General features: G+C 42.8%; 1 protein-coding gene across 7 annotated transcripts in view; it reads right to left on the reverse strand.

Moving 5' to 3' along the window:
- The window catches only part of FARP1 (FERM, ARH/RhoGEF and pleckstrin domain protein 1), a 211,094-nt gene that overhangs the window by 18,731 nt on the left and 169,162 nt on the right, over positions 1–23,201 (reverse strand). For 5 of the 7 annotated variants that reach the window (XM_052785742.1, XM_052785748.1, XM_052785744.1 and 2 more), the window contains exons 14-16: positions 13,897–14,087; positions 11,901–11,990; positions 9,562–9,695 (exon numbers count right to left, since the gene is read on the reverse strand). In XM_052785742.1, the coding sequence (XP_052641702.1) occupies positions 9,562–9,695; positions 11,901–11,990; positions 13,897–14,087 (415 nt within the window). The remainder of the gene's footprint in view (positions 1–9,561; positions 9,696–11,900; positions 11,991–13,896; positions 14,088–23,201) is intronic. The other 2 variants (XM_052785743.1, XM_052785741.1) reach the window with 1 other exon arrangement.

Consider the following 23,201-nt stretch of genomic DNA (forward strand, 5'->3'; position numbering starts at 1 on the left):
GCAACAGAAATATCACACACTTCAGTCATACAATAAAACCACATAATCACTTATAAGCACAGAAAGGAACTCAATAGCTCATTTCTTTTAATATCCTGACCCCCATGCTCCTTCGCTCAGGAGTATGTGAGGAATCTTCCTGACAGACACATAATTCCCAGGTACGGTACACCCTTCACCCAGCCTGGCTTGCACTCCTAACAACAGAGAGGGCAGGCACTTAACAGAAGGATTAGACCTTTAAAGAAAATTGCTAGCATTTTTAAACACACCAGAGAAGGCTGTAAATGGCTTGATAAAAAGGAAGAAATCAAAATCCCATCACAATACGTGGGCTTAGAGCAGAAGGATAATTCTGTTCAGAAACAAGGATTGCACCCTGGCACAGGACCCACACGTGTTCCTCCTCTGAAAAGCTTTCTGCTTGTGCAAGGGACAGTGGGACAAAAAAAATCCATCCAGCATCCGGGTTTGACTCATAAGTGTTACATACTGGCAGGAATTTTCTTTCAGTGTGTCACTTTTGGTATTAAAAATGCAAACTGCTCCCTCCCACCCAGCCAGCTGCACTTGGGTGGGTGCTCCATTTGGGAGAAACCCAGCTCCTGATGAAAGAGATATTCCTGCTTCTAAACCCATGTATGAGACAGGCAGAGATACCACACTCTGAATCCATACACATCTTTTAGAAAACACAGGAGGAAAAATCATGAATGTAAGAACCTAACTGTTACAGATCTGTTCCAACCAAGTTAGGCTTTCAAAAGAAAATCCCTAAAGGGGGTGTGGGGAGAAGCACTGTCCCCCTCCCCTTTCTGACTTCTAATACTGCATCCAAGTTTCCCGCAGCGTGGCTTTTTACGTGCTGTCCTCAGTTTTTAAAATTCAGTTCCAATACCACATCTGAGTACTGGGAGACAGATCTAGTTCTGGTGTGAGCAACTGCAATTCAGCCAAAGAAATGTGCTACCTTGGAAGAGGACAGAAATACAAGCAAGCTCTAAATGAACCCAAGGATAACAGGACCTCTGTTTTGTGTTACTGCTAAATGGATACACTGCTTTTCACCCACTTGCAGTGATTCACACTTTTAAGAAAATTCTCTGTGCAGTGAAGGAATAAGTGGACAACCAGGTGGTAAATCTCTCCATTCCTTAGTACCGGCAATTTTGCCGGAGAGGTCCCACACTCACCAAATCATAGAGGACGCAGTTGTTAGGAATATACTTCCACTGGTAAGACACATAGCAATTTTTTATTTTTAAAAAATCCATATTATTACATGAATAGATGCATATTCAGACTTACATTTTGTTTTGTAAAGTTAAACATGGTTATGTTCATGCTCTGCATGCTTTTCTAACTGGGAAATGTGGAGGGCACAGCTTATGAACACTACACAGTAACATCTCCTGTTTTATCCTTCAGCAGACATAGAGACTCAGCTGATAAATAAGGGAATGCTCTATGTTCGTTTGAACAATATCCAGTTCCATAGGCTGTCTTTAATTATTTAATTATTGTGTTAAGTCTCCCAGGCACTCACATGCCTATTTAGGCAAGAAAAATAAAGTTCTCAACAAGACTTTTAATGTTTTTTCTGAACCCAAAGGTTACACTGGGATGGGAAGTTGGGTTGTGTCAATGGTAACTTTAATTAACATCACCAGTTTTGCAAAAGCACTGTATTATATATACCTTGCCATAGTCCAAATATGCCCAAGAAATGGTCTATATTGCAAGGAACAGCAGAAGTATGTATGGATGTTACCAGACTACAGTTTCCACATTACCTGAGGATAAAAGTCCAATTTCTTTCTCCCGGAAGCCTCTGTCATCTAATCTCCTCTCTATGCCGTTCCCTGCCTTTCTCTTCCCCCATGTCCTATCCATCCAGCAGCTCTCCCCACTGAGATTTCCTCTGAGAGGTTGTAAATAGAACTTTCCAGCCACTAAAGCTCTCTCAAAATGGCACATATCAAAGTGCCCCCGACTGAAAACCACAACCATCTGAAGTCCAAGGCAGTAGCACCGCACTGGCAGGCAGCAAGGGAAAGTCGCTCTCCACCCGTGCCGCCAGCATGCAGCATCCCATCCCAAATGGTTCACGCCGCGCCGCTGCACACAATCCCAGAAATGTCAAAGCCAGATGAATTTGTGCTGCTGCCAGTAACGACATGGTATTTGGTAATTATCTCTAGAAGAATTCTTGCTTTATGTGTTATTCTCTAACTCTCTGGCATTGCCTGCACCCTTTTTTATGTCTCTACATTTGATTTAATCTAATGGACTTCAGCAGTTTGGTACCTTTCTGATTTACTGCCAAGATAAATATTTAAGGACATCATTACATACTGCTATTTCTAAATAGAAATTGCTTTTCTGATCTCAAGGCTGCAATATAGGTTGGCTAGAATACTCGTTACAAATTTCTTATCTACTAGCTAGCTACTTGAAGGCTGACCCCAAGCCTACCGAAGTCATAGTGAGTGCTTCCACTGACTTTGTGAACTTCAGCTAGTATTTAGTGCAGTTGTTCATTGAATAGTCAGGTCCTTACTTCCTAAAAGTTGACCCCTGGCCCCTCTTCAGCACAGCCAGCACTGACTGCTTGCACAGCATCTCATCACATCAGTCACACACAAAGCATCAGGAACATTCCCCTTCATTGGCTTTGGCCACAGACTGGTCCGAGGCTTTTTTTTGAACAGTTTGAGGGCTTTCAACTCTTACTCTGCATCTTGGCAGAGTGAAAAAGAGGGAGAGAAGGGGGTTCCCCAAAAGCAACAGCCTCTCTCCAGCTGCCAGCTGAACAGTGAGGAGCTGAATTATACCAGAGCCCTCAGCCCAGGCCCACAGAGATAACCTGTGCTGCAGGCAGATGTGTACTGCTGGAAGAAATAAAACCCTAAGGAAATCCAGAAATGTGATGGCTGGGTTTTGCTACTTGTTCCAGCCATTCTCCTTGCTTTGGTTATTTATTTCCACACACATGCTCTCTCTTGCAACAGAGATGATTTTCCCACTGGGGATGGTGCATATGCGTGTAGGCTGTGATGTGGAGCAGAGGGGCAGGGAAAGCTGAAGCCAGGCATGGGGGAACATGACGTCTTCACATCTGCCTCCTAAATCCCATCTTCCACTCCACCCCAGCTCTCTGCCGGGACTCCGCAGTAACCCCTACACTACATTGCCCTCTTCCCCAGCTCCTCAACGTGCAAGTCCCAAGTAAACTGGAAGAAAAGAAACCCAAGGAAAAGAGCATCCAAATACACAGAATATTAAAATAAAAACCAAACACCCGGCCCATCAGTGGTGTCTTAGTGCTTCAACAGCCCAAAGCACAGCAGCAGAGAAGAGAGCTCTCCCCGCGGTGTATGTTTTGAATAACAACACTCAGCTTGCTGGGGGGGAAGAAGCTGCTCATTTGTTGTGCATCGATGGCTAAATTGTTCTCCTTACTCCTTGTTTTCATGGGTCACTGTGTGAACATGGTGTCTATCTGCCAGTGACAAGGGGCAGAGCTCAGGGACTAGGTTCTTACAGATTTTCATCAGGAGCTATTTCTGACCCCCAGCTCCACAGAAAATGCAGGAGCTACTTTCCCTACATATAATGTGCCCTCACTCCACTGACATTGTGTGTGGAGGTCTAAAGCCACTGAAAATCATGTTGAATAGTGGAGATATTATTCTATAATAATCTCATTTCCCATTTTTCTCCAAATAGTCCCTTCCTTTTTACAGTAATGCAAGTGTACAATTGTAAGCAAAGAGAAGGAGGCCAACTTTTATTCCTGATAAGAAACTCGGACACTACCTTATATCTTACTAAAAATGGCCACCAGCTCAACTTACAGGGGCTATGCAAGCAGCTATGTTGGATTTTCGATTTACATAAACTTCTCAGTGCATGTCATTGAAAAATGAAAGAAATTTCAAGTCAGCCCATACTATCCTCAATCATCCAGGAATGGTAGTAGAAGGAACAGAAATTTGATGGGGATGGTGGAAAGGCAAAGAAGGAGAGAAAGATACCTCAACAGATTTTTTTTTTTTTCCCAGGTGAATATAAAAAACTTTGACTGCAGCCCCTCAACTGCAGGGGGAAAAAAAAAAAAAAAATCAATTGCAGCAAATGATATTTACAGTGTGTGACCTTCTGTTACGTGCTCAGGAACAGCATCTCCCTCCTGGATGCTATAGCTTGTCTTTGAGCACTTAGGCACTTTTGACTTTTTAAGAGTATTATTAACTAAAGTTCTAATATTAAGAGATACCTTAAACATTCCCCATTACAACTGCCTTTTAAAAAAGAGGAACATTTCGTAACTGGAAAAGAAGAGTTGATAAAAGCAAAACGCCCTCTTCCTTGCTCACACCCTGCTATTACACAGTGCCTCTTATTGCCCTGCCCATTCCAGCCGAGGTTGCAGCTGTCATTTCAGCAGTAAGTGGTGCACAAAACACTGCTCAGAGCCTAAGAAATGTACTGCTGAAGCCACCAGAGCTTCCCAGAGTACCATCAAGCCTTCGGGGAGCGTACACACATTTAAAGACTTTGGGCTGGCTCTCTCTGTTCTGGGAGAAACCCAATCTACAGCAAGCATGCGTCAGTAATGCTTTTAAACCGTAACACCTCAGAGCAAGTAACACCACCGCGTGGAAATATACTGAAAAAACCAACATTTCGTACCTTGCTGTGGCACCTCCTCAGAGGCGATCCTGGGCACATCCCGCTGGGAGAGCTGCAGAGATGAACGTAACATGGCTCTGGGTGTGACTAATGGATCCTGGACAAGCTATTTCTCACCCACCATTTCAAATTCATTTGGGCGTAGCACGGCTCTAATCCCCAGAAGTACCCCAAAGTGACTTCAGCAATGCAAACTGTCCTCTCAAAAGCGAGCCCGATGCACTGGGCACCAAGCCCCTCTTAATGTCTTTGTCTCAGGAATCCACACACTGCATGACTCTGAGGTTTGTACTACAATACATACCTCATTTTTGCACACAGGACAAAGCCACTTTCGAAGCTGTCCTCTTCATCCCTCTTCACCAGACATGCAGAACCAGGTGAATAGTCAGCACTTGTGCATGTGAGAAGGCAGACAAGGATTGCTGCCTTGTTTATATAAACCATTTATTAGGCTGTTTTTCCTGACTGCAAGTGCTACTTCCCAAACAAAAAATGGTTAATAAATCAACATTTAGCTCATCTTCCTACATCTCCCTGAGTGCTTTTTATGACAGGTTTTCAAACTGGCTTCCATGAATCCTGATTGAGCCTTCTCCTTTCATATGCTAAGATCTAAGTGGTTTTTTTTGCAAATTACCAGCACACATTTCTCAGCTGCATCTGGTAGTACTGAGTAGCAGCTTTCCTCAGAAGTGCCTGTGAACTGGGAGTCAAACTACTGGCTTCCCTGGGCGAAGATGAGTCTGCCTGCATTTCTGTAAAGTATGTAACGCTTTTTCTTCCTAGCACACAGATAAGGCCCAAAACGCAGATTCATACTACCTGATAGGGTTTCCTAGAGCAGAAAAGGCTATCCTGGCTTACCCTAGCAATGCTCTCTGCAGTGCTTAGTGATTGACCAAGGCGGGAAAGTTACGGTTCTCCATTTGCCACTTTCTGTCAGAGTTTACAGAAAGCAGTACGGAAACTTGTAATACAAACATTTAAAGGGGTGTGGGAAGATGAGCTCGATTTTTTTGGCTGGAAGATAGTGCTTGTGGCCCAAAGGAATAGCCTATTAAACAGCTTCGATGAACAAAGGAACAAAACCTAACTGACTCTGCAGATTCAACTGGCCAGATGCTAATGGAGCATGTCACGCTCTGCCTGCGCTGCCCACACCTCTTCCTCCTTGCCATAAAAATCTCTCAGGCCCCTGGAAGCAGGAGCCAGCTTTAAGTCACTGAGCTACACCTCCCGTATTTCCTCCCACCAAAAAGGGTTGGGAACTCCTGGCCTTGCACCCAAAGCCTTGCTGAGGAGCAACTTGGATGAGTCCTGGTAGCCAGGACCAGGACCGGGCTGCCCGGGAGCTGGACACGCAACCAAGCGGATTCATGGGCTGCTTCACTGGCCCTGCAACAGCACACAGGCAGGGCAGAAAACATCGCCCAGAGCATGGTATGACTGACCTTAGGATGCTGTGCAATAAAACCACCAGGAATCTGCTCAGTTTCCTGGCCAGAAAGAAACTCTGGCTGTGAAAAATGCAACAACTTCCTATATTCTGCAGTTGGCTACTGGTGTCAGCGTCAATTCACGTCTTGTTAAAAACTTTATCACTATGCAGTAGACACTGAGATGTGCTGCTCCTAGGAAATGCAGTACTAAAGAGAAAAATGGGCAAATTGTGTAAAGAAACAAATCAGACCTGCCAGAATCTATAATTGGGTCAAAAGGATACTAGCCCTTAAGATGTTCAGTAGCAAACAGCCTGCCTCTGATGGCAGATTCAAACAGTTCAGAAGCCTTCGAGCAAGCCAGAAATGCTTTGAATAACGTGCACAACCTGAGCTTCCTTGAGCCAAATACTAAAAGTCTATAGATGTTTTAACAAATTAAAAGCACAAAGCCATCTAACAATCGTTACGTGCAATCCTCCCCTGGCCTTGCTCTCCTCGTAGCTCTTTTGCAGAGCATCAGCTTCAATATGATCCAAGCCCTAAGAGACTAGGGAATGGCCTCCTGTAAGAGCTTCTAACACGCAGCACAAAGGTTTGAAACAAACCTTAGACAAACAAACACACTGATGCCTAGGTAGAGCGAGCGGGCTGAACTGCACTTTAAGTTGATAAAACGCAGCATCCTACTCACTAGGGGAACACAGATGACTGGTTATGGGAGGCTCTTCCTCTCAGACAAGCTCCCACAACACAGAGTCTTCCAGTAGCTTGATGAAGTCCACGACCCTTTAATTCAAAGGCCCTTTTTTCATAGGACACGCCACCCTCCGACAAATGCAGAGCATGCTCATATCTCGGGACAAGCGTCCCACCTTCTTCCCTGCTCCACCTGCCTGGAAATTTAAAAAAGCTGACACAGAAGGGTCAGATTTAAATGAGTTGGCTTGAATCCTGCCCACAGCTGCCTGCAGCAGTGCCACCGGCTCAAGCAGGCCCACGAGGAGCTACGCAGCTGATGCAGAGGCTGGGCAGCGTTCTGCACTGCAGCGGTGAATACAGCCGAAGCCCGCTGGCTTAAAACCACCCGGGGCCAAAGACAGAGGTACAGTCATGACAGTACAGACATTGAGCTAAGTGACCTTGACCACACTGCTGAAGAAATTCCCTACCACATTGCCACCAGCTTCTTCTTCTACGTGCAGAGGGGCTGTTTATTTTTGTCGCTCACCGTTTAATTAAACGGTAATCTCTATAGGATAGAGTTTATTGCTTGCAGCTTATCTCGGCACCTGTGGAATTATATAAAACCACCAACACTCCAAAGTAACACCTGCCAGCAAATCTGCCTTCCTTCCTAAGGCACGTATTCAAATCTTCCAGAACTTTAAAAATAAACACCGTCTACAACAGTGGTATTATGTTAGGTAAACCCATGCTGTTGGCTGCAAACTGGATGCAGACCAGGGGCAGGAACGTGACTGCTATTCTGTCAAGTGAATCAGAGCAGCTGACAGAGAATTCCCACTGGCTTTACGCTAACTGTGGAAGGACATGCAAGAGCTGAGCTGACAAAAGTCAGAACAGGGTGCCCAGCTGGGACAAAGTTACCTCAGCAGAATATTTTTTGAACAAATTTGGATTGCAAAGTAAATTCATAGCAGATCAACACTTTATATCATAGGGTAACTGCAGTTTAAATATGGTATTAGGAGCCTTAAACTGAGGTTTACCACTCTGTGAAACCATAGCCTTAGGATGCAAGGAAAAGCTGGAAAACAAAAGGCTTACTCTGCTCTAAAAGAAGCTAACTGAAAAGGAGAAAGAAAATAAAACCATGGAAAGTCTAAAAGTCTAAATATTCTTTCTTTTAACATACCTCCCCCCCACTTCCTACAGTGCCACCTTTCCACAGCAGGCTGTTATTGCAGCATCATCCAATTTTTGAAAAACATCACACCTGAACAGGAGGTTGACATCTACCTGTAATGCTACCAGCAACCAGAAGGATATAGGGAGAATCTCTATTTCAACCTATGCCCCAGGAAACCACCCAGCAAGCTCCCTAGAGTAGACTGGTCTGACAGAGAGCAAAACTTGGCCCTTTACTAACTGTATAAATTTTCCTTTTCACACCATGCACCATTAACCCTAACTAGTTGGGTATTAACCCCAACTACTGTTAATCCTACACCATAGTTAAGAGAAACAATCACTATTTTGTAACAGTTGAAAGAGCCTTCTTGGAGTACCTGCAATAAATGTTCCTTACTGGAAAGCAATTAACACCAGTAAGAATCCTGACTGGATTAGAACAGTAGCAGCCCAATGAAAAAATACGGGCAGAGTTGCTGTGCAGCACGTGCCTTAGGAGTAGTAACCTTATGTCAGGCATCAACCACAGAGTCCTGGGTGAGGATGTCAGCTCTAAGAGGCAGTACCACATTCCCCTCTTCCCAGAAAATGCTCACTAATTCTGGAACTGTGCAGGGTGGGTTTGGATAGCCTGCAATGTGTTGTGCTCTCATTCAGTGATCTCGCTCATCACATCACAAGAGCTAAACTCACACACTCTAAGACTGTGTTTTGCTTTTGTTTTGATTAATTAGTTAAAGAGGCATTAAACTGATTAGCACTCATCAGGTCTGCCTGCTCTGCTTTCACACAATTTTCCATTGTCACTTTTCTGAGAAGGAAAACCTGGGCTCCCAGCACCAAAGATAAACTATCAAAAAATGCCTACACAGAGCAAGACAATCTAGTCCAGACAGGTCTAATCAGAGCAAGGAGAGGGCTTCTGTGTGCTGCCTCTGTTCAGATATCAGTGGTCAAATGAACTGAGTTAAGAGTCCTGCCAGGGAAGAATTACTCACTTTATAGCTATTTCACAAAAATGCCATGTTTTAGTGTCACTATTATGCTAAGGCTAGATAATTTTTAAGCCCAGTGTCCTCTTCCAACACTCTATCAATTTGTAGAGTGCACTGTATACCCTGAGAGTGTCAAAGCTGCGGTGCTGCAGAATGGGAAGCTGGTCTCTGAAATCCTCCCTGGCCTACACCTATTTGACAGAAAGAGGACTTGGTCCTTCGCCGCTCCCTCTTTGTTACTGATAAGCCTTGCTTGCAACATGTTTTTCAGAAGAGCTGCCATATAGAAACACTGACATTCAGCAAGAGAAAGCTTCATCCAGAATTATGATCTCATTTGCATATGTCTGTACCTGACTGAGATATCCGAACAACAGAGTTTGTCGAGTAAACACGAACAAAGCACAATTCAATATACCCAGTCTCTAGTAACCAACATCTGTAACTTTCACAAATGAATCGCTACAGTAGATCACAAGGAGTTGGCAAAAAGGGAATGCAAAAATGCTAAACTGCATGAAATAACATAGCTAAATAATAAACAACAATCTTACCACAGAGCAAGTCTCTGCTCAATTTCCTTGAGAAAACCAGTGTGAAATTTGTGCAAAGGTTCAAAGTTGGAGAAAATGAGATTTTTCAGTGTTTCGGGCATGCAATCCTCTTTACTCACTGCATTCTGAAACCACTACAAAGAAAAAAGAAGGAAAATTATCGGAGAGTGGAATGCAGCAGGTATGATCATTTGCTGTCTTTATACACCTAACCCAGTAATGACCTTATTTAGCTGGCACTAGGAGTGCAACCCAGGCTACCCCTGATACTCCTGCGTGCTGAACTGGTGCTCTTATCAGCGGTCAGGCCCTGCATAGTTAAAAAAGAAACTCCCTTCCCCTTTGCCATAACTGATCAAATCTTCGAAATTCTTTTCAGGCCCAAACTGGTTGGCCAATACAAACTGAATTTGCAAATGCCGTAGGTGCAAGAGAAAGAGTATTGCAATACTTGCAACATTCCAGTAAAAACAAAAAATATGCTCTGCACTTTCTTTTGCCAAGTTCTGTCCGAAATCCCTTTGACAGGAGTTGGTACAGTAAGCACTCAAGCCCACGTTGCTGTGTGCAGATAGAGAACATCATGCACTTTGCAAAGTGAACAAGTAGAAGGACGGTACTTGGCGCTTCCAAGACAAGACGCTAGTAGCAGAAAATAGGAGGGTCAGTGCCAAACACCGTTAAGACTGCAACAGGCTCCTGCTCAGTTGCGCTCTATATTCTCTTTATTTCACCCTAACAGACCTATGGGTGACATAAAGCCATAGGACTAGGGGGCTTGCCAAGGTGGCACAGACTATTATCTTCAACATGATAACACTACTCCCTCCTCGCTACCCTGAGGGGTTCCAGCTATCTATGGTTGACTTCCAGCAGTGCCCAGAAGGCTGTTACAGTGGTCTTGATTGATGCTGCATCAGCTGAAGCTGACCCAGGCCCGCGATGAAGAGAGATCCCTCCCAAGCCTCCCTCTCCCCCCTTTTATCTCTGCACTGAGCAGAGCTAAGGTTGAAGAACTGCACACCTATCAAGTCTCAAAATTCATGCACGACACTTGTTCCTTCTACCTTTTCCAATGACGCTGGCTACTTGTTCGCTCTCAGTGGCCTCCTGGGCCAGTCATCTGTGGAGCACAGCTGACGGGCCTGCCGATTAGCTTAGAGCCAGTTATATGCCTCTCGGTGGCACAGCAAATTCAAATTTGCCTGCCACAAGAATACAGGCCAGGGTGGGAAATGGGGTTTAGCTCTGAAGAGCAAAAACTTTCTGTTTCTGCAGCCACTGGGTGAAACAGAAGATGAAAACGGCGTATCTGCTGCTGAGATTGCAGCCATGACCACCATCCACAGCTCCTGGGCTCTACCCTCGTCGGCCTGGCTTCCCAGAAATCCAGGGTCAGCAGGCAGTGGAGTCACAGCTACCTTGCTGCTTGTTAACAACCGTGCTGCTCCAGCCTACAGGGGCTGTGTCTAAACTGGCATCAGATCAACTGCCTCTGCCACGTGGGCTCCTGGAACAGATGAGAAGCTGGGGAGAAGGTGTCTCTCCCCAGTTCCTAGCTGGTACCAGCAAACTCTTCCCTGCAGCACGTCCTCCTTACTGCCACACTCAACACAGGAGGTGGCAATGCACCTCACGGAGTTTCACACACTGGATGATTAAAGAGCTGGGAGGTCTGGAACTGGCAGCCCTGCTGAAATACCATGAGGGGTTTTGGATCCAGTGCCCTTTTACAGACAATTGTTATTTAAGGCCAAATCTTGCGCACATTGCTCTTGGAAGTTAAACAAGACTGTTGGTGTGTGTGCAAAGGCAGCACGTATTTGCCTTCGTGATTTTAATAATCACACTCTAATTAGATGCTACAGATTAAGGACTCGTTTAACAGACCGTTTCACTTACTGAAAAATCAGAATCATTCAAACAGGTACTCCACAATATTTCATGTTAAATGGAGGGCATTTAATCCAGGAGAAAACATTTATATGTCCCTCTAAGGAGCTACTTCAGTTTTAAGAGAAGTCATTGAAAACCCACAGGCATTTTTAGTAATTACAACCACAAAGTATGAGAGCAAGAAAAAATAACTGAACTGTGTCCCAAGTTCCTCAACCTGATACAGTTTCATAGTGCATGTTACTAACCACAGTGCAAATCTCTACTTTCTGCTTTTTGTTTTATTTCCTCCCTAGAGCTGTACTCCTGTGCACTGCAGAGAATATCTACAGTGCAGAATATAAAAGTAGCATGAAACAGCTAAGATGTTAAATGGAGCAGATGAAATACTACTGCTGACTACAGCTTCACATGTTTCATGAGTAATGCTCAAGTAAACATACCGATGTGATGACTTCAAGGTCCTTCAGGTATGTTCGTTCTGTGGTCGCTACTTCTTTAGCGATGAAGTAAGCTTTCTCAGTTGGGAATCTCTGCAAATTGCAAACACATTAGGTTTTCATCTGCTTTTATGGAGCTGCTTTCTGTAGGAAAAAACTGCAGACAACAATCACCAAGAGAGTTACAAACTAGTGACCCTTGCTTGTGGTTACTGTGACTCATGCTTGAATGTTTCTAAGCCCTGAAAACAATCCTTCCTTGGAAACATGAGAGAACAAGCACTTTCTATGGGTTCTTGAGAGACTTTTTTTCTGCCAAGGTGATTTCTACAGCTTTGGGGTGCTGATGTTCCTTTCAGCTTATTCCACATATCTGGAGCAGGACATATTCTGAAGTTCACAAAGAAATCCTTTGCAGGCTAGATAACCGTTTGAATCAAACTTGACAAATATCAAATTTGACAAAATGACAAAAAATTAGTGTCTGACTATTGTAAGTTTCATCGTCAGGGTAAGAGTCCACAGTAGAAACATTTTCCCTCTCCAAAAAAAAAAAAAAAAAAAAAATCAAATCCCTGAGATTTTTCCAGTGCAGCTGGACAACCTAACAGTGGGAGAGGGGAAGGATTTTAGGGTAAGTGACAGATTTCAAATTTGAGGGGAAAAAAGCCCAAATCCTCCTGTGTTATCCAAGAGGCAAAAGTGATTTTGACCTCTTAATTCTGAAGAGCCAAAGGATCCCAACTGATCTTGCTCTGTGTTGCTCAGGAAGCAAAAAGGAAGAGCAAAACATCCGTAGATCTTTTGCTTCTACATTTCCTTGCTGAAGATCAATGATACAGAGGATGCACCAGAAAGGGATACAAAGAGAGACTGTGTGGGTGTTTCCTAGTCAGTATACAACCCCACAGGAACCATCATCAGCTGGTATATGCAGCAGTCACTGGCTGCTGTAACTTGGACTGACACAGAGAATCTTGAGTATACTAACTGATTCTTGGCTTTTCCTCTTCACAAATTCCTCTCGCACATCTTGCTAACTATGCACAGTGGGAAAAGAGATCTTCCTTACACATGCTCCCACTCTCCAGCAAAGCCATCTGAGTTCCCACCTTCTTCCCCCTGAGATGCTCCAAGCTCAGGAGAAAAAGCAGGCAACAGAAGGACAAGAGCAACCCCCTCTCGCCCTGCAGCACAGGAGGGACGAGCCAGCAGGCATCCAGAACACGCTGGCTCAGACAGAATCACTTCTATCTTCAAAAAGCAGGTTTGGATGTGATGCTCCCTTACGGCTTTGCTGCAGTGATGGGGCTGAGCCAAACACTCCCAGCTGAACGCTGCCGGCTGTGGCTCAAAGACAGCCTTTCCTACTCCCACAACCAAATGCTCCCAGTGGTGCTCCCAGCAGAGACAGACTGGAGAGCCTGGTTTGGACACTCCTGCACAGGCTCAACGCTGTTCCTTTTCCCTCTGTCACCTGGAAACTTTCCCTCCGATAATCCATTGGAGTTGACTGTTTTGTTACAACAAACTACCAAACTCCACTCCTTAAAAACAAGCTAGATTTATAGGAGACCCTGTCAAAACAAGCTCTTAAGATTGCAACCAACAGGACTGGCCCAGATTTATCCCACATTAACCTTAAGGACACAGAGCTACCTCTCTGATCTCTGCTACTTAAAGAGGAGCTGGGGCCCCTACCTCCCGCACCCCTGTTGAGGAGAATGAATCCAGAGCACTGAGCCCTCAGCTACCGCAGTTTTGTGGTTCTGGCCTGACCCACTCCAAACCGTGAGTTTGGCCTCAGGAGCACAGGGATGCTCTTGGACACACCATGACTGAGGACAGCAGATACGAAGTGACCCAACCAACTTAAGTTATCTATGTGGATCTACGATGAGGAAGCTGCAGGGGGGCTAGATATTAGTCACTTTGACAAACAGCAGTAGTCGCAACACAACGTGGAGAAGAGAGCCAAGGCCAACTGCCTCTGCCTTACCTTTCTTTTGACCTCTTCCTCATCATCAGTCCTGACGCATGATGGGTCATTCAGCAAAGGGCTGACCAAGGGAGATGACTGCTTGGCATCAGGGCTCAAGTTTGGAGATAAAGACATATTTGCCACCGATGGTCCTCCTTGGGAATTGATGGAAAGCTCTGAAAGATGAGGGCTGCCAGTCAGAGAACCTGCTAAAAAAATGGTAAAAGAGAAATCAGTTAGGACAGGCTCTCTCTAGAAAGTTCCAAAAAGAGTTACAACCTTAAGTTGCAGCATGTGAAATTACACTACAAGACACAGCCATCAGGGTCCTCAAACTAGTCCAAATGGACTTGAAGCCAGAGGAACTGCATCCATTCGCATTAACCAAGGGACCGAAGCATTCTTTTAGCTGATGAAACTGGCTGAAATTAGTGTCTCTGTAGGGAAGGGATCAAGGCATACATGACTGAGCTGCAATATTTACTGCTAAACATCAAATTAATACCAAATTTTTCACCATTGTAATCCACTCTATGAAAGAGAATAAATACAAGAAGGGGAGTCACCCTAGGAGTACCATTCTTTCTAGCAAAGTAGAACTTCGAAGACTCAAATCAGTACTTCATAGGTAGCTACAGGACACGAGTTAGAACAAATTTATCTAGTGGAAGTCTAGAGAAAAAGAAACAATGACTTTCTACAGCAGTGTTGCTGCTAAGACCAGTTAGATCTAACACGAAGGGAGAAAACTACTAGTTCCCCAATTTCTACACACAACACAAGTATGTATATTATACCTTGTAGGTCTTTCCATGCTCCTCTGATTGTTTGGGATGGAAATGCTAACATTACATTTGCATAAGACAGGCAATACTTTTAATGCACAAAGCATGACAACTTTAGATGATCACAGATATAAAGTCCCATTTAATTTTGGATTAAAAATATTAAAGAATTAGACAATTAATTACACTTCCATGGATTCATATACACTACATCAAATATTACTGAAATTAGCATTTTGTCTTCTGGGAGGCAGCCAGACTACTGACTGCACAAAGGAAAGAGTTTGCCAAAAATGCCCCATGTTCTCCCAGTTATCCGCTCCTCCAAACCTCTGAAAATCTAAACCTGTTTTAGAAGATGGATCTGTCATGTGGAAGAACATTTACAGTCTGTACCATTTTGGCATTACACGTTAAAATCCAACCAAAAAAATGTGACAAGCACTTGATTACCACAGCTAATAGGCTGTCTAGGATTAAATGTAAAACACATACATCACCATATATAATTAAGGTCAAATACATTTTACTATCATGTGTTTATGTCCTCCCTAGATTACGATAGGTAAGTGTTCTGTTGCTACACAGCTGAGATACTCCAGTAAACAGAGGCACCAATAAATATAATTAGGCCAGTAGTAAAACCTATTTATTTTCTGGAAGAACTCAAGATTTATTGCTAGAACATGAATGTTTTCCAGTTCCAAACCAGTTCATATGTCATTCCTTTGAAAAGAGAAGGAAAAAAACAATACAGTTATCAGTTTACGTAATCATGACAGTTATGTAGCCTATTATAAAATCAAAGTCAAAGCAGTACTTGTCTGAAATAAAGGTCTGTATTATTACAGCTAGCAAGAAAGGGTTTACCAACAGTTTCACACTAAATCAATGTTCAGTGAAATTTGAGAAAATGCCACAGCTTGTTACACAAATGTCAATTTTATTGACACTAGCACACAACTGTATACAGTGTTTTCAAAAGAAATGGAATTCATCATTGAGAAATAGTGAAACAGATTAATAGCAAGGTTGTAAGGTTAAAAGTACTTAACTCTGCATTACAAAAGACATAAGAAAAGTGGTATCACCTCAAACGTGGAAACAAAGAAATTCTGGCACTATGCCTGTCATTTGACAGCGAATAAATGATTTGCACCTCTGTGAGAAGTTCACAGGCATTATAGTCTAGAAGTTAAATAGCACCTATCTGTGATAGATAGATATATCGACATATCTACCTACCTATTTATTATCCCAGGTCTAACTTCTGATGTACTGGAAATTTTATCAGTACAACTCCAAGTATTTCAAACTATAAAATATCAAATGGACAATGAATTAAAGACTTCCTAACCTATACTTGGAAGACACAACTTGGGAAAAGTATTATGGAAAGTGTCACCAAAAAGTGTGCCTAGTGGCTCACAGCATTGAGCATACACCCCATTGATTAAAGACTTGCACATCAATACATCACTGACATTCTCAAAGTTATTTTGCAGCAAGTTGAAATGCTACATCCTCCTTTTTGCTATCAATGTGGACATGAGCAGTGACCAAATCCAACCACTACCACTTAGAAGCAAGAGCTCAGTTAGACCCCATCTGCCAATATGCTGAACAAGTGAAAATTAAAGCTTACTATAAGAAAGCGGCTATATTACAAAAGGGCCTCAAAATGCTGTTACGTTAGCACATTCTGGGGCCTAATTACAACCAACATAGCCATAAAGATCAACACATTGGATGTTGTTCTGGTAAAGGTGGGAAACAAACTGACTGACTCACAGCAGAACGAGTAAGTCATGAAGAAATGAAAATGGAAAGTCTTCTCTCCCCCATCACCAATCAATCAGGACATGTGTCATGCTAATGGGTCATGGCAATGCTGCAAAGTGACCTTCTCTTTTTCATGGAGGTGAGGAACAAATAACCTGTATTAACCAAATGGTCTTTTGTCAGTATTTCATCTGACCTCCTGCCACAGAAGAGTATATTCATACAGGCTCTACTCATCAACTACATACTGCAGAATATAAACAGAAGCAGAAGGGAAAAGATCAATCTTACTTACAAGGTACTGAAATTCCTCGCATTTTACCTTAAAGGATTCATTGATTGACAGGCAATTATTAGCATGTCAGTTGCCAGATATCAAGTGGTTCTGCACAGCACATTAGGGGCCTAAAAGTTTTGCAGCTGGTAACATGGAATCGTCTTTGCTCGTACTTCAAGTGATTTTATTTAGATTCAGACTTGGGCCATCTTTCAAATATAATGGAGCCAGCTACATACACACAAACCAAGAGACAAGTACAAAAAGAAGTTTATATAAGGATTGCTGAAGCACATACTAAAATTATATCCTTGATGGAATGAGTAGGAATTAAGCATGCGCTTCAATTCTTTTCTGAGCTCGGGTTTAAGAAGAGAAACAAACACTGGTTGATGACAGTGGCAAATAATGAGAATGCACTTTACCACAGTACGCCAGATTAGCCCAAAATATCTGGAGTGGTTCTTAGTTCCACTGAGCCAGTTTACTCTCCGGACATTGAGGCAAGGTGCTGCAGTAGGGAAGGTGACAGAAGTAAACCTTGATTGAAATCTAACTTGAAAAAAAATCTACAAAACGACAATGGCATTTTACACGGCCACGGGACATGAAATTATGGGTTATCATCCTAGCCTTACACGTGTCTCAAATCACTCCCCACCAACATACATGTTCCATGTGCTAAGTAAAATGAAGCCAGTGGCTAAAATCAAATACTTAACAGCTATACCTCTGTCAAAACACACATCACAGTTGCTTGCTGCAATTTGGTGGTGGGAATGCACGGGAGCGCTGGCAAGCTGCGGGTCCCCAGCTAGAGAGGGGCAGGCTGGGCTCCGCGCTTTGCTGGCCAGCCGTGATCCATCCCCCTCCCAGAGGTCAATTCAAATCATAGGTGAGCTGAACTGCCTGCTGCCTCTTTCCTTGTTGACTACACAGACAGCATAAGACTATCTGAAATCCCTGGTTAGAGACTTTAACCTAACATGGGAGGGCTCCCCTCTTTGTGAGGAAGACAAATGGGACTCAGTGTATCCCGAAGATACCCCTCCTCTATTCCTTTTCTCCTGAAACTGCTGAATAACACACTCAGGCCATTTAGGGTTCTGTATCCGCTTCAAAAGAAACAGTTTCCATCCCTACGCACTGTGTTTTAACAGCGAGGGAAAGTACAGCGGTGTTAAGATGCTCCTGGGTATGTTCCTCCTCTGTGGAGTACCAAGAACTGAAAAGAACTCAATTATGGAAACTGAGAGGAAACATCAACCATTACTGAAGGTGACTGAAATTCTGCTGGAAAACTTCATGTACAGCTATAGTGCTCACTAACTCAACTGTTAAGGGTTATATTGTTCTCAAGGTTTATAGGTTTATTATTAGAAATTATAACATATTAAGAGCCAGGAAAGCGCTGTTCTCAGTACGTGGAACACTGCAGGGCTTATTCTCTCTTAGGCTTGCTCCACAGCCTGCCCTGCAGTCAGGGGAAGCTCATGACACCCAGATCCCAGTTACTCTGCTTTAAGGACAGATGAGCGTTTTCTAAACTCCAGTCTGGTAGATGAAACCCAAGCTGTTGCCCCCATACCACTTATGAGCGCTCTTTAATAAGAAAGTATCCAACAGAGCTGCCGCTGCTGTGGCCACGCAGCTAGGTCTAGCTTAATTTTCCATAGTCACAGTGGTTGCATACCTCTAACTCCTACCTCAAAGCTTTTGTCAGAGAAAGACTCATAGTACAAAATGACATGGGGGACAGACAGTACCAGATGAAGTGGCAGGAGTTTTCATATGCACTTCACCAATGACTGAAGTGCCTTAGATTGGAGAAGAGTTTAATAAGGGTGTCCATCCCTTCTCTCCCCAACTGTGAACCAGGCACACCCATGCTGCTGAACTGAGTTACGGGATGGAGATTTCTGCTCTGCTCTCCCTCAATGCAAGAACAAAATCCCACTGACTTCCACAAAAGCTTGAGGGGGAACCGTTCATCAAGCTGCATTCCTCTTCCTCATTAAACAAAACAAGCTGGAGTGCTGGATACAGTTTGTTAAAGATCTTGAAAAGTAGTTCTATATCAGCCATAAATTTATGTACAAACATCCCTGAATCCAGTACCAAAGAATCTGAGGAGGAACAGGAAGAAAAAACAACTCGGGAAGAGATCCCATGTCACACATAATCAATAATTCTGCCGGGCTTGAAGAGGAACATGACAGGGAGAAAGGTTTGCTTTGACTTCACAGCTTCAAAATGCATGCCCACGTCAGGAGTGGCAGTGATTTGGGAGAATGGTGCACCTTCTCAGTGAACCAGTTTCCTCATACTTAGGACAAAGCATCAGCCAGCAAATGGACAGAACAATTAAACCAGTGACAGTTTTACAGCAAAATACCAGTTAGAATGAGTAAAAGCCTTCAATACAGGTAAAACTAAAAATAATAATAAAAAAATTAATTCCATGCATACACAGTTAAATGGCTTGACATGCTTATAGTCTCATCAAGCTTGGTGTTGGTTTAGTAGCCAGCAACCTCTCCAGTTGGTAAAGGTCCATGCTTTATTGGTATACTGCAGTATTAGACAGCGGTGAGTGTGAAATCAGACAGTAACTGCTGTTGGCCTACATCAGGGTATACTCACATCTTAAGAACAAAGAGTGAACATTACAGCCTGGGAAGAATACAAGGTCACTGGGCATCAGTCCTTTGTCTAGCCTTGATCTTTCCAGACAGAAATAGAGCAACCTCTAGAAGGATTCCCTGCTGTACCCAGGGTTAGGGTTGGTTTGCTTTTGTTTGTCTTTAAATCAACATGACACAGTGCTACAATAGAATTGAAAATGTTCAGCCTCCATGTAAGCTTATGCCACAGATACTGTCCATTTCAACAAGACATCTCCCCAAGACTGCAGTGATCCTGCTTACAAGCTACGGCAGACAGACCTGCTCATCGTTGGGTGCAGCCTTCATTAGGAAATGAAGGGCAATCCGATCATGCTCAATGGAGCCCAAATGCCCTGGAAAATGGACTTTCTTCCCCCCTCCCTCACTCCTCTGCTCCTCAACATGGTGCGGTTTCTCAAGTTGAGACTCACAACCTGGTGGGGTTTTTCTCCAATTCTGAATTGAGGAGTGCTCTGTGAGACAGGATCACTGTAATAAGAGGAATTAGGTACTCCCAATACAAATAGGTATTTCTGCAGTAAAAGGACATTGAGACAGTGCTCCAAACAATGCAAGGAACAGAAGATACACCATGCCTTGAGGATAGACAGAACATTGAAAAGGCTTTTTCTCCCAGATAGGTACATGCTGACAAAACAGTGCATACAATGAAAGAAAAAATGTTTCTCTTTAAACGGTATTAAACAAATGACAAAAATGAGAATGAAGTCCCCAGCATTTTCAATTTTAAAAATTAATTTTGACTATCGAGAGTTATTAAAAAAAATCTATGCATGTGCACACACAGAAATCAGGAAAAGGGCTGGATAAGTGAAACACTGCCAAGCTTATGAACTTTTGTTAGTGGGTCCAGGTGAGTTTTTTAGCAGGAAAGGGGAAAAATAAGGATTCAACTAATCAAAGATTTTTAAGTGCCTCATGGAAAAGCAACAGGCATGAGCTCTAACATTCACTGAACTAAACAGAGACCTACCTCTGATCTTGCTGTAAACCATCAAAGGCAAAAATCTGTTTTCTTTTCAAAACAGGATTTGCAGCATTTTAAAGAAAGCATCTAATCTAATTTTAACAAGCTTGAAAGCTCTTGAATCAGAAAGCATTCATTTTCCTTCAACCTTCCATGTTCAATCAGTGACAGTTGTTATCATTACTGGCTTTAGCGTTAATTTTTATCAGTAGGAACTGTGGATTTTTATGGTTCTCAGGGGCCAAAGCTTTACAAAAAAAATCAATAAAAATTACACCTTAAAACTCTAATCATTCTAGAGCAAACTAATTATTTACCGTCGTGTCATGCAAATTTATGATCCTAAGGTCTTTACCCCCTTTATTGTAATAACACCACCATTATTTACACTCATACTTGTGAAAACCATGCCTGTGAATGCACAGCTCAGCCAGGCACACGGGCTTTCCAGATCTCGTAACATTTAAAAGAAAGTGCTCACTGCTTTTAATAACAAACAACATAAAACAAGCTTATGCTACACGCTCTTTATAGACCACAGAACTAGAACAGAAGACAAAATACTCTAAAGAACTGCTACATGTTACCCGAACTAGGCTATTTATTCATATGATGCCTTTGATTTTTAAGTAGAAGCTCTGTATTTTAAAATATCAATGGCACCACACAGCCTAACCGTAGGGAGGAACGTAGAATATGCCTTTGTTCACGATCCGCATGTTGCGCAAGAATTATTTCCCTTATAAATAAGTAAATAAGATATGGGCCCTTGTCTAGGCATATTTCAGCAACTATAGAAATTACTGAAATAGAAGAAGAAAGAGATTTTGTTAATTTTAATTTCCTAGGATTTAAATTTCCTTCCTTTCTAGAACCTGACAGACTGGGCAAAATTTTTCCCTAATGTAGCTTGACTGAAACCAGAGTCTGCTGCTACCCACGTTTGAGAAAAGTTACACATCAGTCTAATCTTTGGGACGTCCTGATGCTAACACTGTGCATCAGCCACTTACAATCAATCAGAAACCCCCAAACCATCAAGTAGGAGACACCAACAAGCAACTGGGTTTCTGACAAAAGGCCTGTTCTCCTACCACTTTGGGCTGACGGCAGCTAACAAAAGAAAGGTGTATATATTAAAAATTGTTCCAGAAGATTCAATTTCCCTCATATATTCAGGGTCTCTCTTATTTGGTACAGAGAAGAGGATTGATCCCCTAAATGCAGAGGAAAGAGATGCGCTAAAATGTACAGAAGCTGCCTTAGGAAACTACACCGTTCAGAGAGAGCAGCATTATCGGAAGACTAAAAGGGACTTTGGCTTCCTTCACTTTATACATGCCTGAACACAGAACATCTTTCCTTCACGCTCGCTGCCATTTCCAGCCAGTAACCACCACACTGCTGAATGAGGTGGCTCTGCAGTGGTCCACATCCTTGTGCACAAAGTAAGTGACACCGAACTCCTTCACACACGTGCAGAAGTCAGGAAAAACTTGGATCGTTAATTTGTTTTTCATCATTAGAAGTTAAATTGCAGCAATTAAAATTTCACTCTAAAGTCACCTCTGACAGCAGCCTAATGCCTCATTATGACAAATGAGACTAGTTAAACAAACATGGTATTTGACAGAATTTATAGGTCAGACATCTTTTCTTCTGTTGAAGAACTGTTCCAGAAATAGCCACAATTCATGCTAATTGCTTATAAATCACACTGATGAGATGTGAATCACTGGTTTTCAATATTCAAATTCAAGTCTGCTACATCAGTTCAACTGATCAACACAATTCTTGCTCTCTGAGTACTCTAAGAAACTACTGGGGCTTTAAACTCTCAGGAAAAGAGTAGAAAGCATACTATGCCAAAGGGAACTGTAAATAAATAAGGATAGACATTTTTAGTGTGCTTAAGATATTTCCTATTCTTCTCTTTTCCTTTGTCCTCCCAACCCTGGAGCCCCACCCCCCTGAAGAAACTTCTAGTTGATTATGGAGACTCTGCATGTGTGTGCATTTATCGTGGGACAGAAGATGACAGAATTTAAAACATGTCTGCTTCTTAGTGAAGAAAAGGAGGAGCTATAAACAGGTTTTAGATCTGTCTAACCCATTTTCCATTTGACTTTCTCTGGTCACCACCAAGTAATTGCATGTACAGATTAGAGAGGCCAGACAGGAACTTCTGGCATGAATGCTACTGCTTCAGAATGAATACAGCTGCTTCAACTAATACGAGCCGCTCCACAAACATCTGTGCAAACAGAAACCAGCCCTACAAATATTCAAGGGGGAAAATACAGGTCCTGAAGCAGTCTGGTCTAATAATACTAGCCCCATTTAGTGAACTAATTCACAAACTATTGTTTTTTCACCCTTTGCTGGGTTCTAATGACTACATTCAGCATTGCCAATGCTGCTCTGTTGAGAAAATTCTGTCTAATTTTGCATGCCCTTTAATCTTGAAGCAAACTGGTAGACTGATTTAATTTCTCAAATTATTAACATGCAACTCTCTCATTATGCTCATCCATCTACTTTATAAATGATAGCTCCATATAGGTCACATAACGTACATCCAAATACAGCAAACCTAAAAACTTTCAGTTACATGTTGACATTTTTCAGCTACAGAAATTTCTCGTCCAGTTTTTCTTTGATATAATTTGTATTTAGCATGCACTACAATGGTTAATGGGATGGTACGTGTTCTGCAGGCCTGTGAGCTATGACTGATTTGAGCCAACGGCAGCACTAGGCGCAAATCATCTTCAGAGAACACCCCTCTGCCATGCACAAGGAATATGTTTGCTAGGGGATATGGA

Source organism: Harpia harpyja, chromosome 4 (assembly GCF_026419915.1).
Source record: "Harpia harpyja isolate bHarHar1 chromosome 4, bHarHar1 primary haplotype, whole genome shotgun sequence".
In the NCBI taxonomy this organism is placed as follows: Eukaryota; Metazoa; Chordata; class Aves; order Accipitriformes; family Accipitridae; genus Harpia; species Harpia harpyja.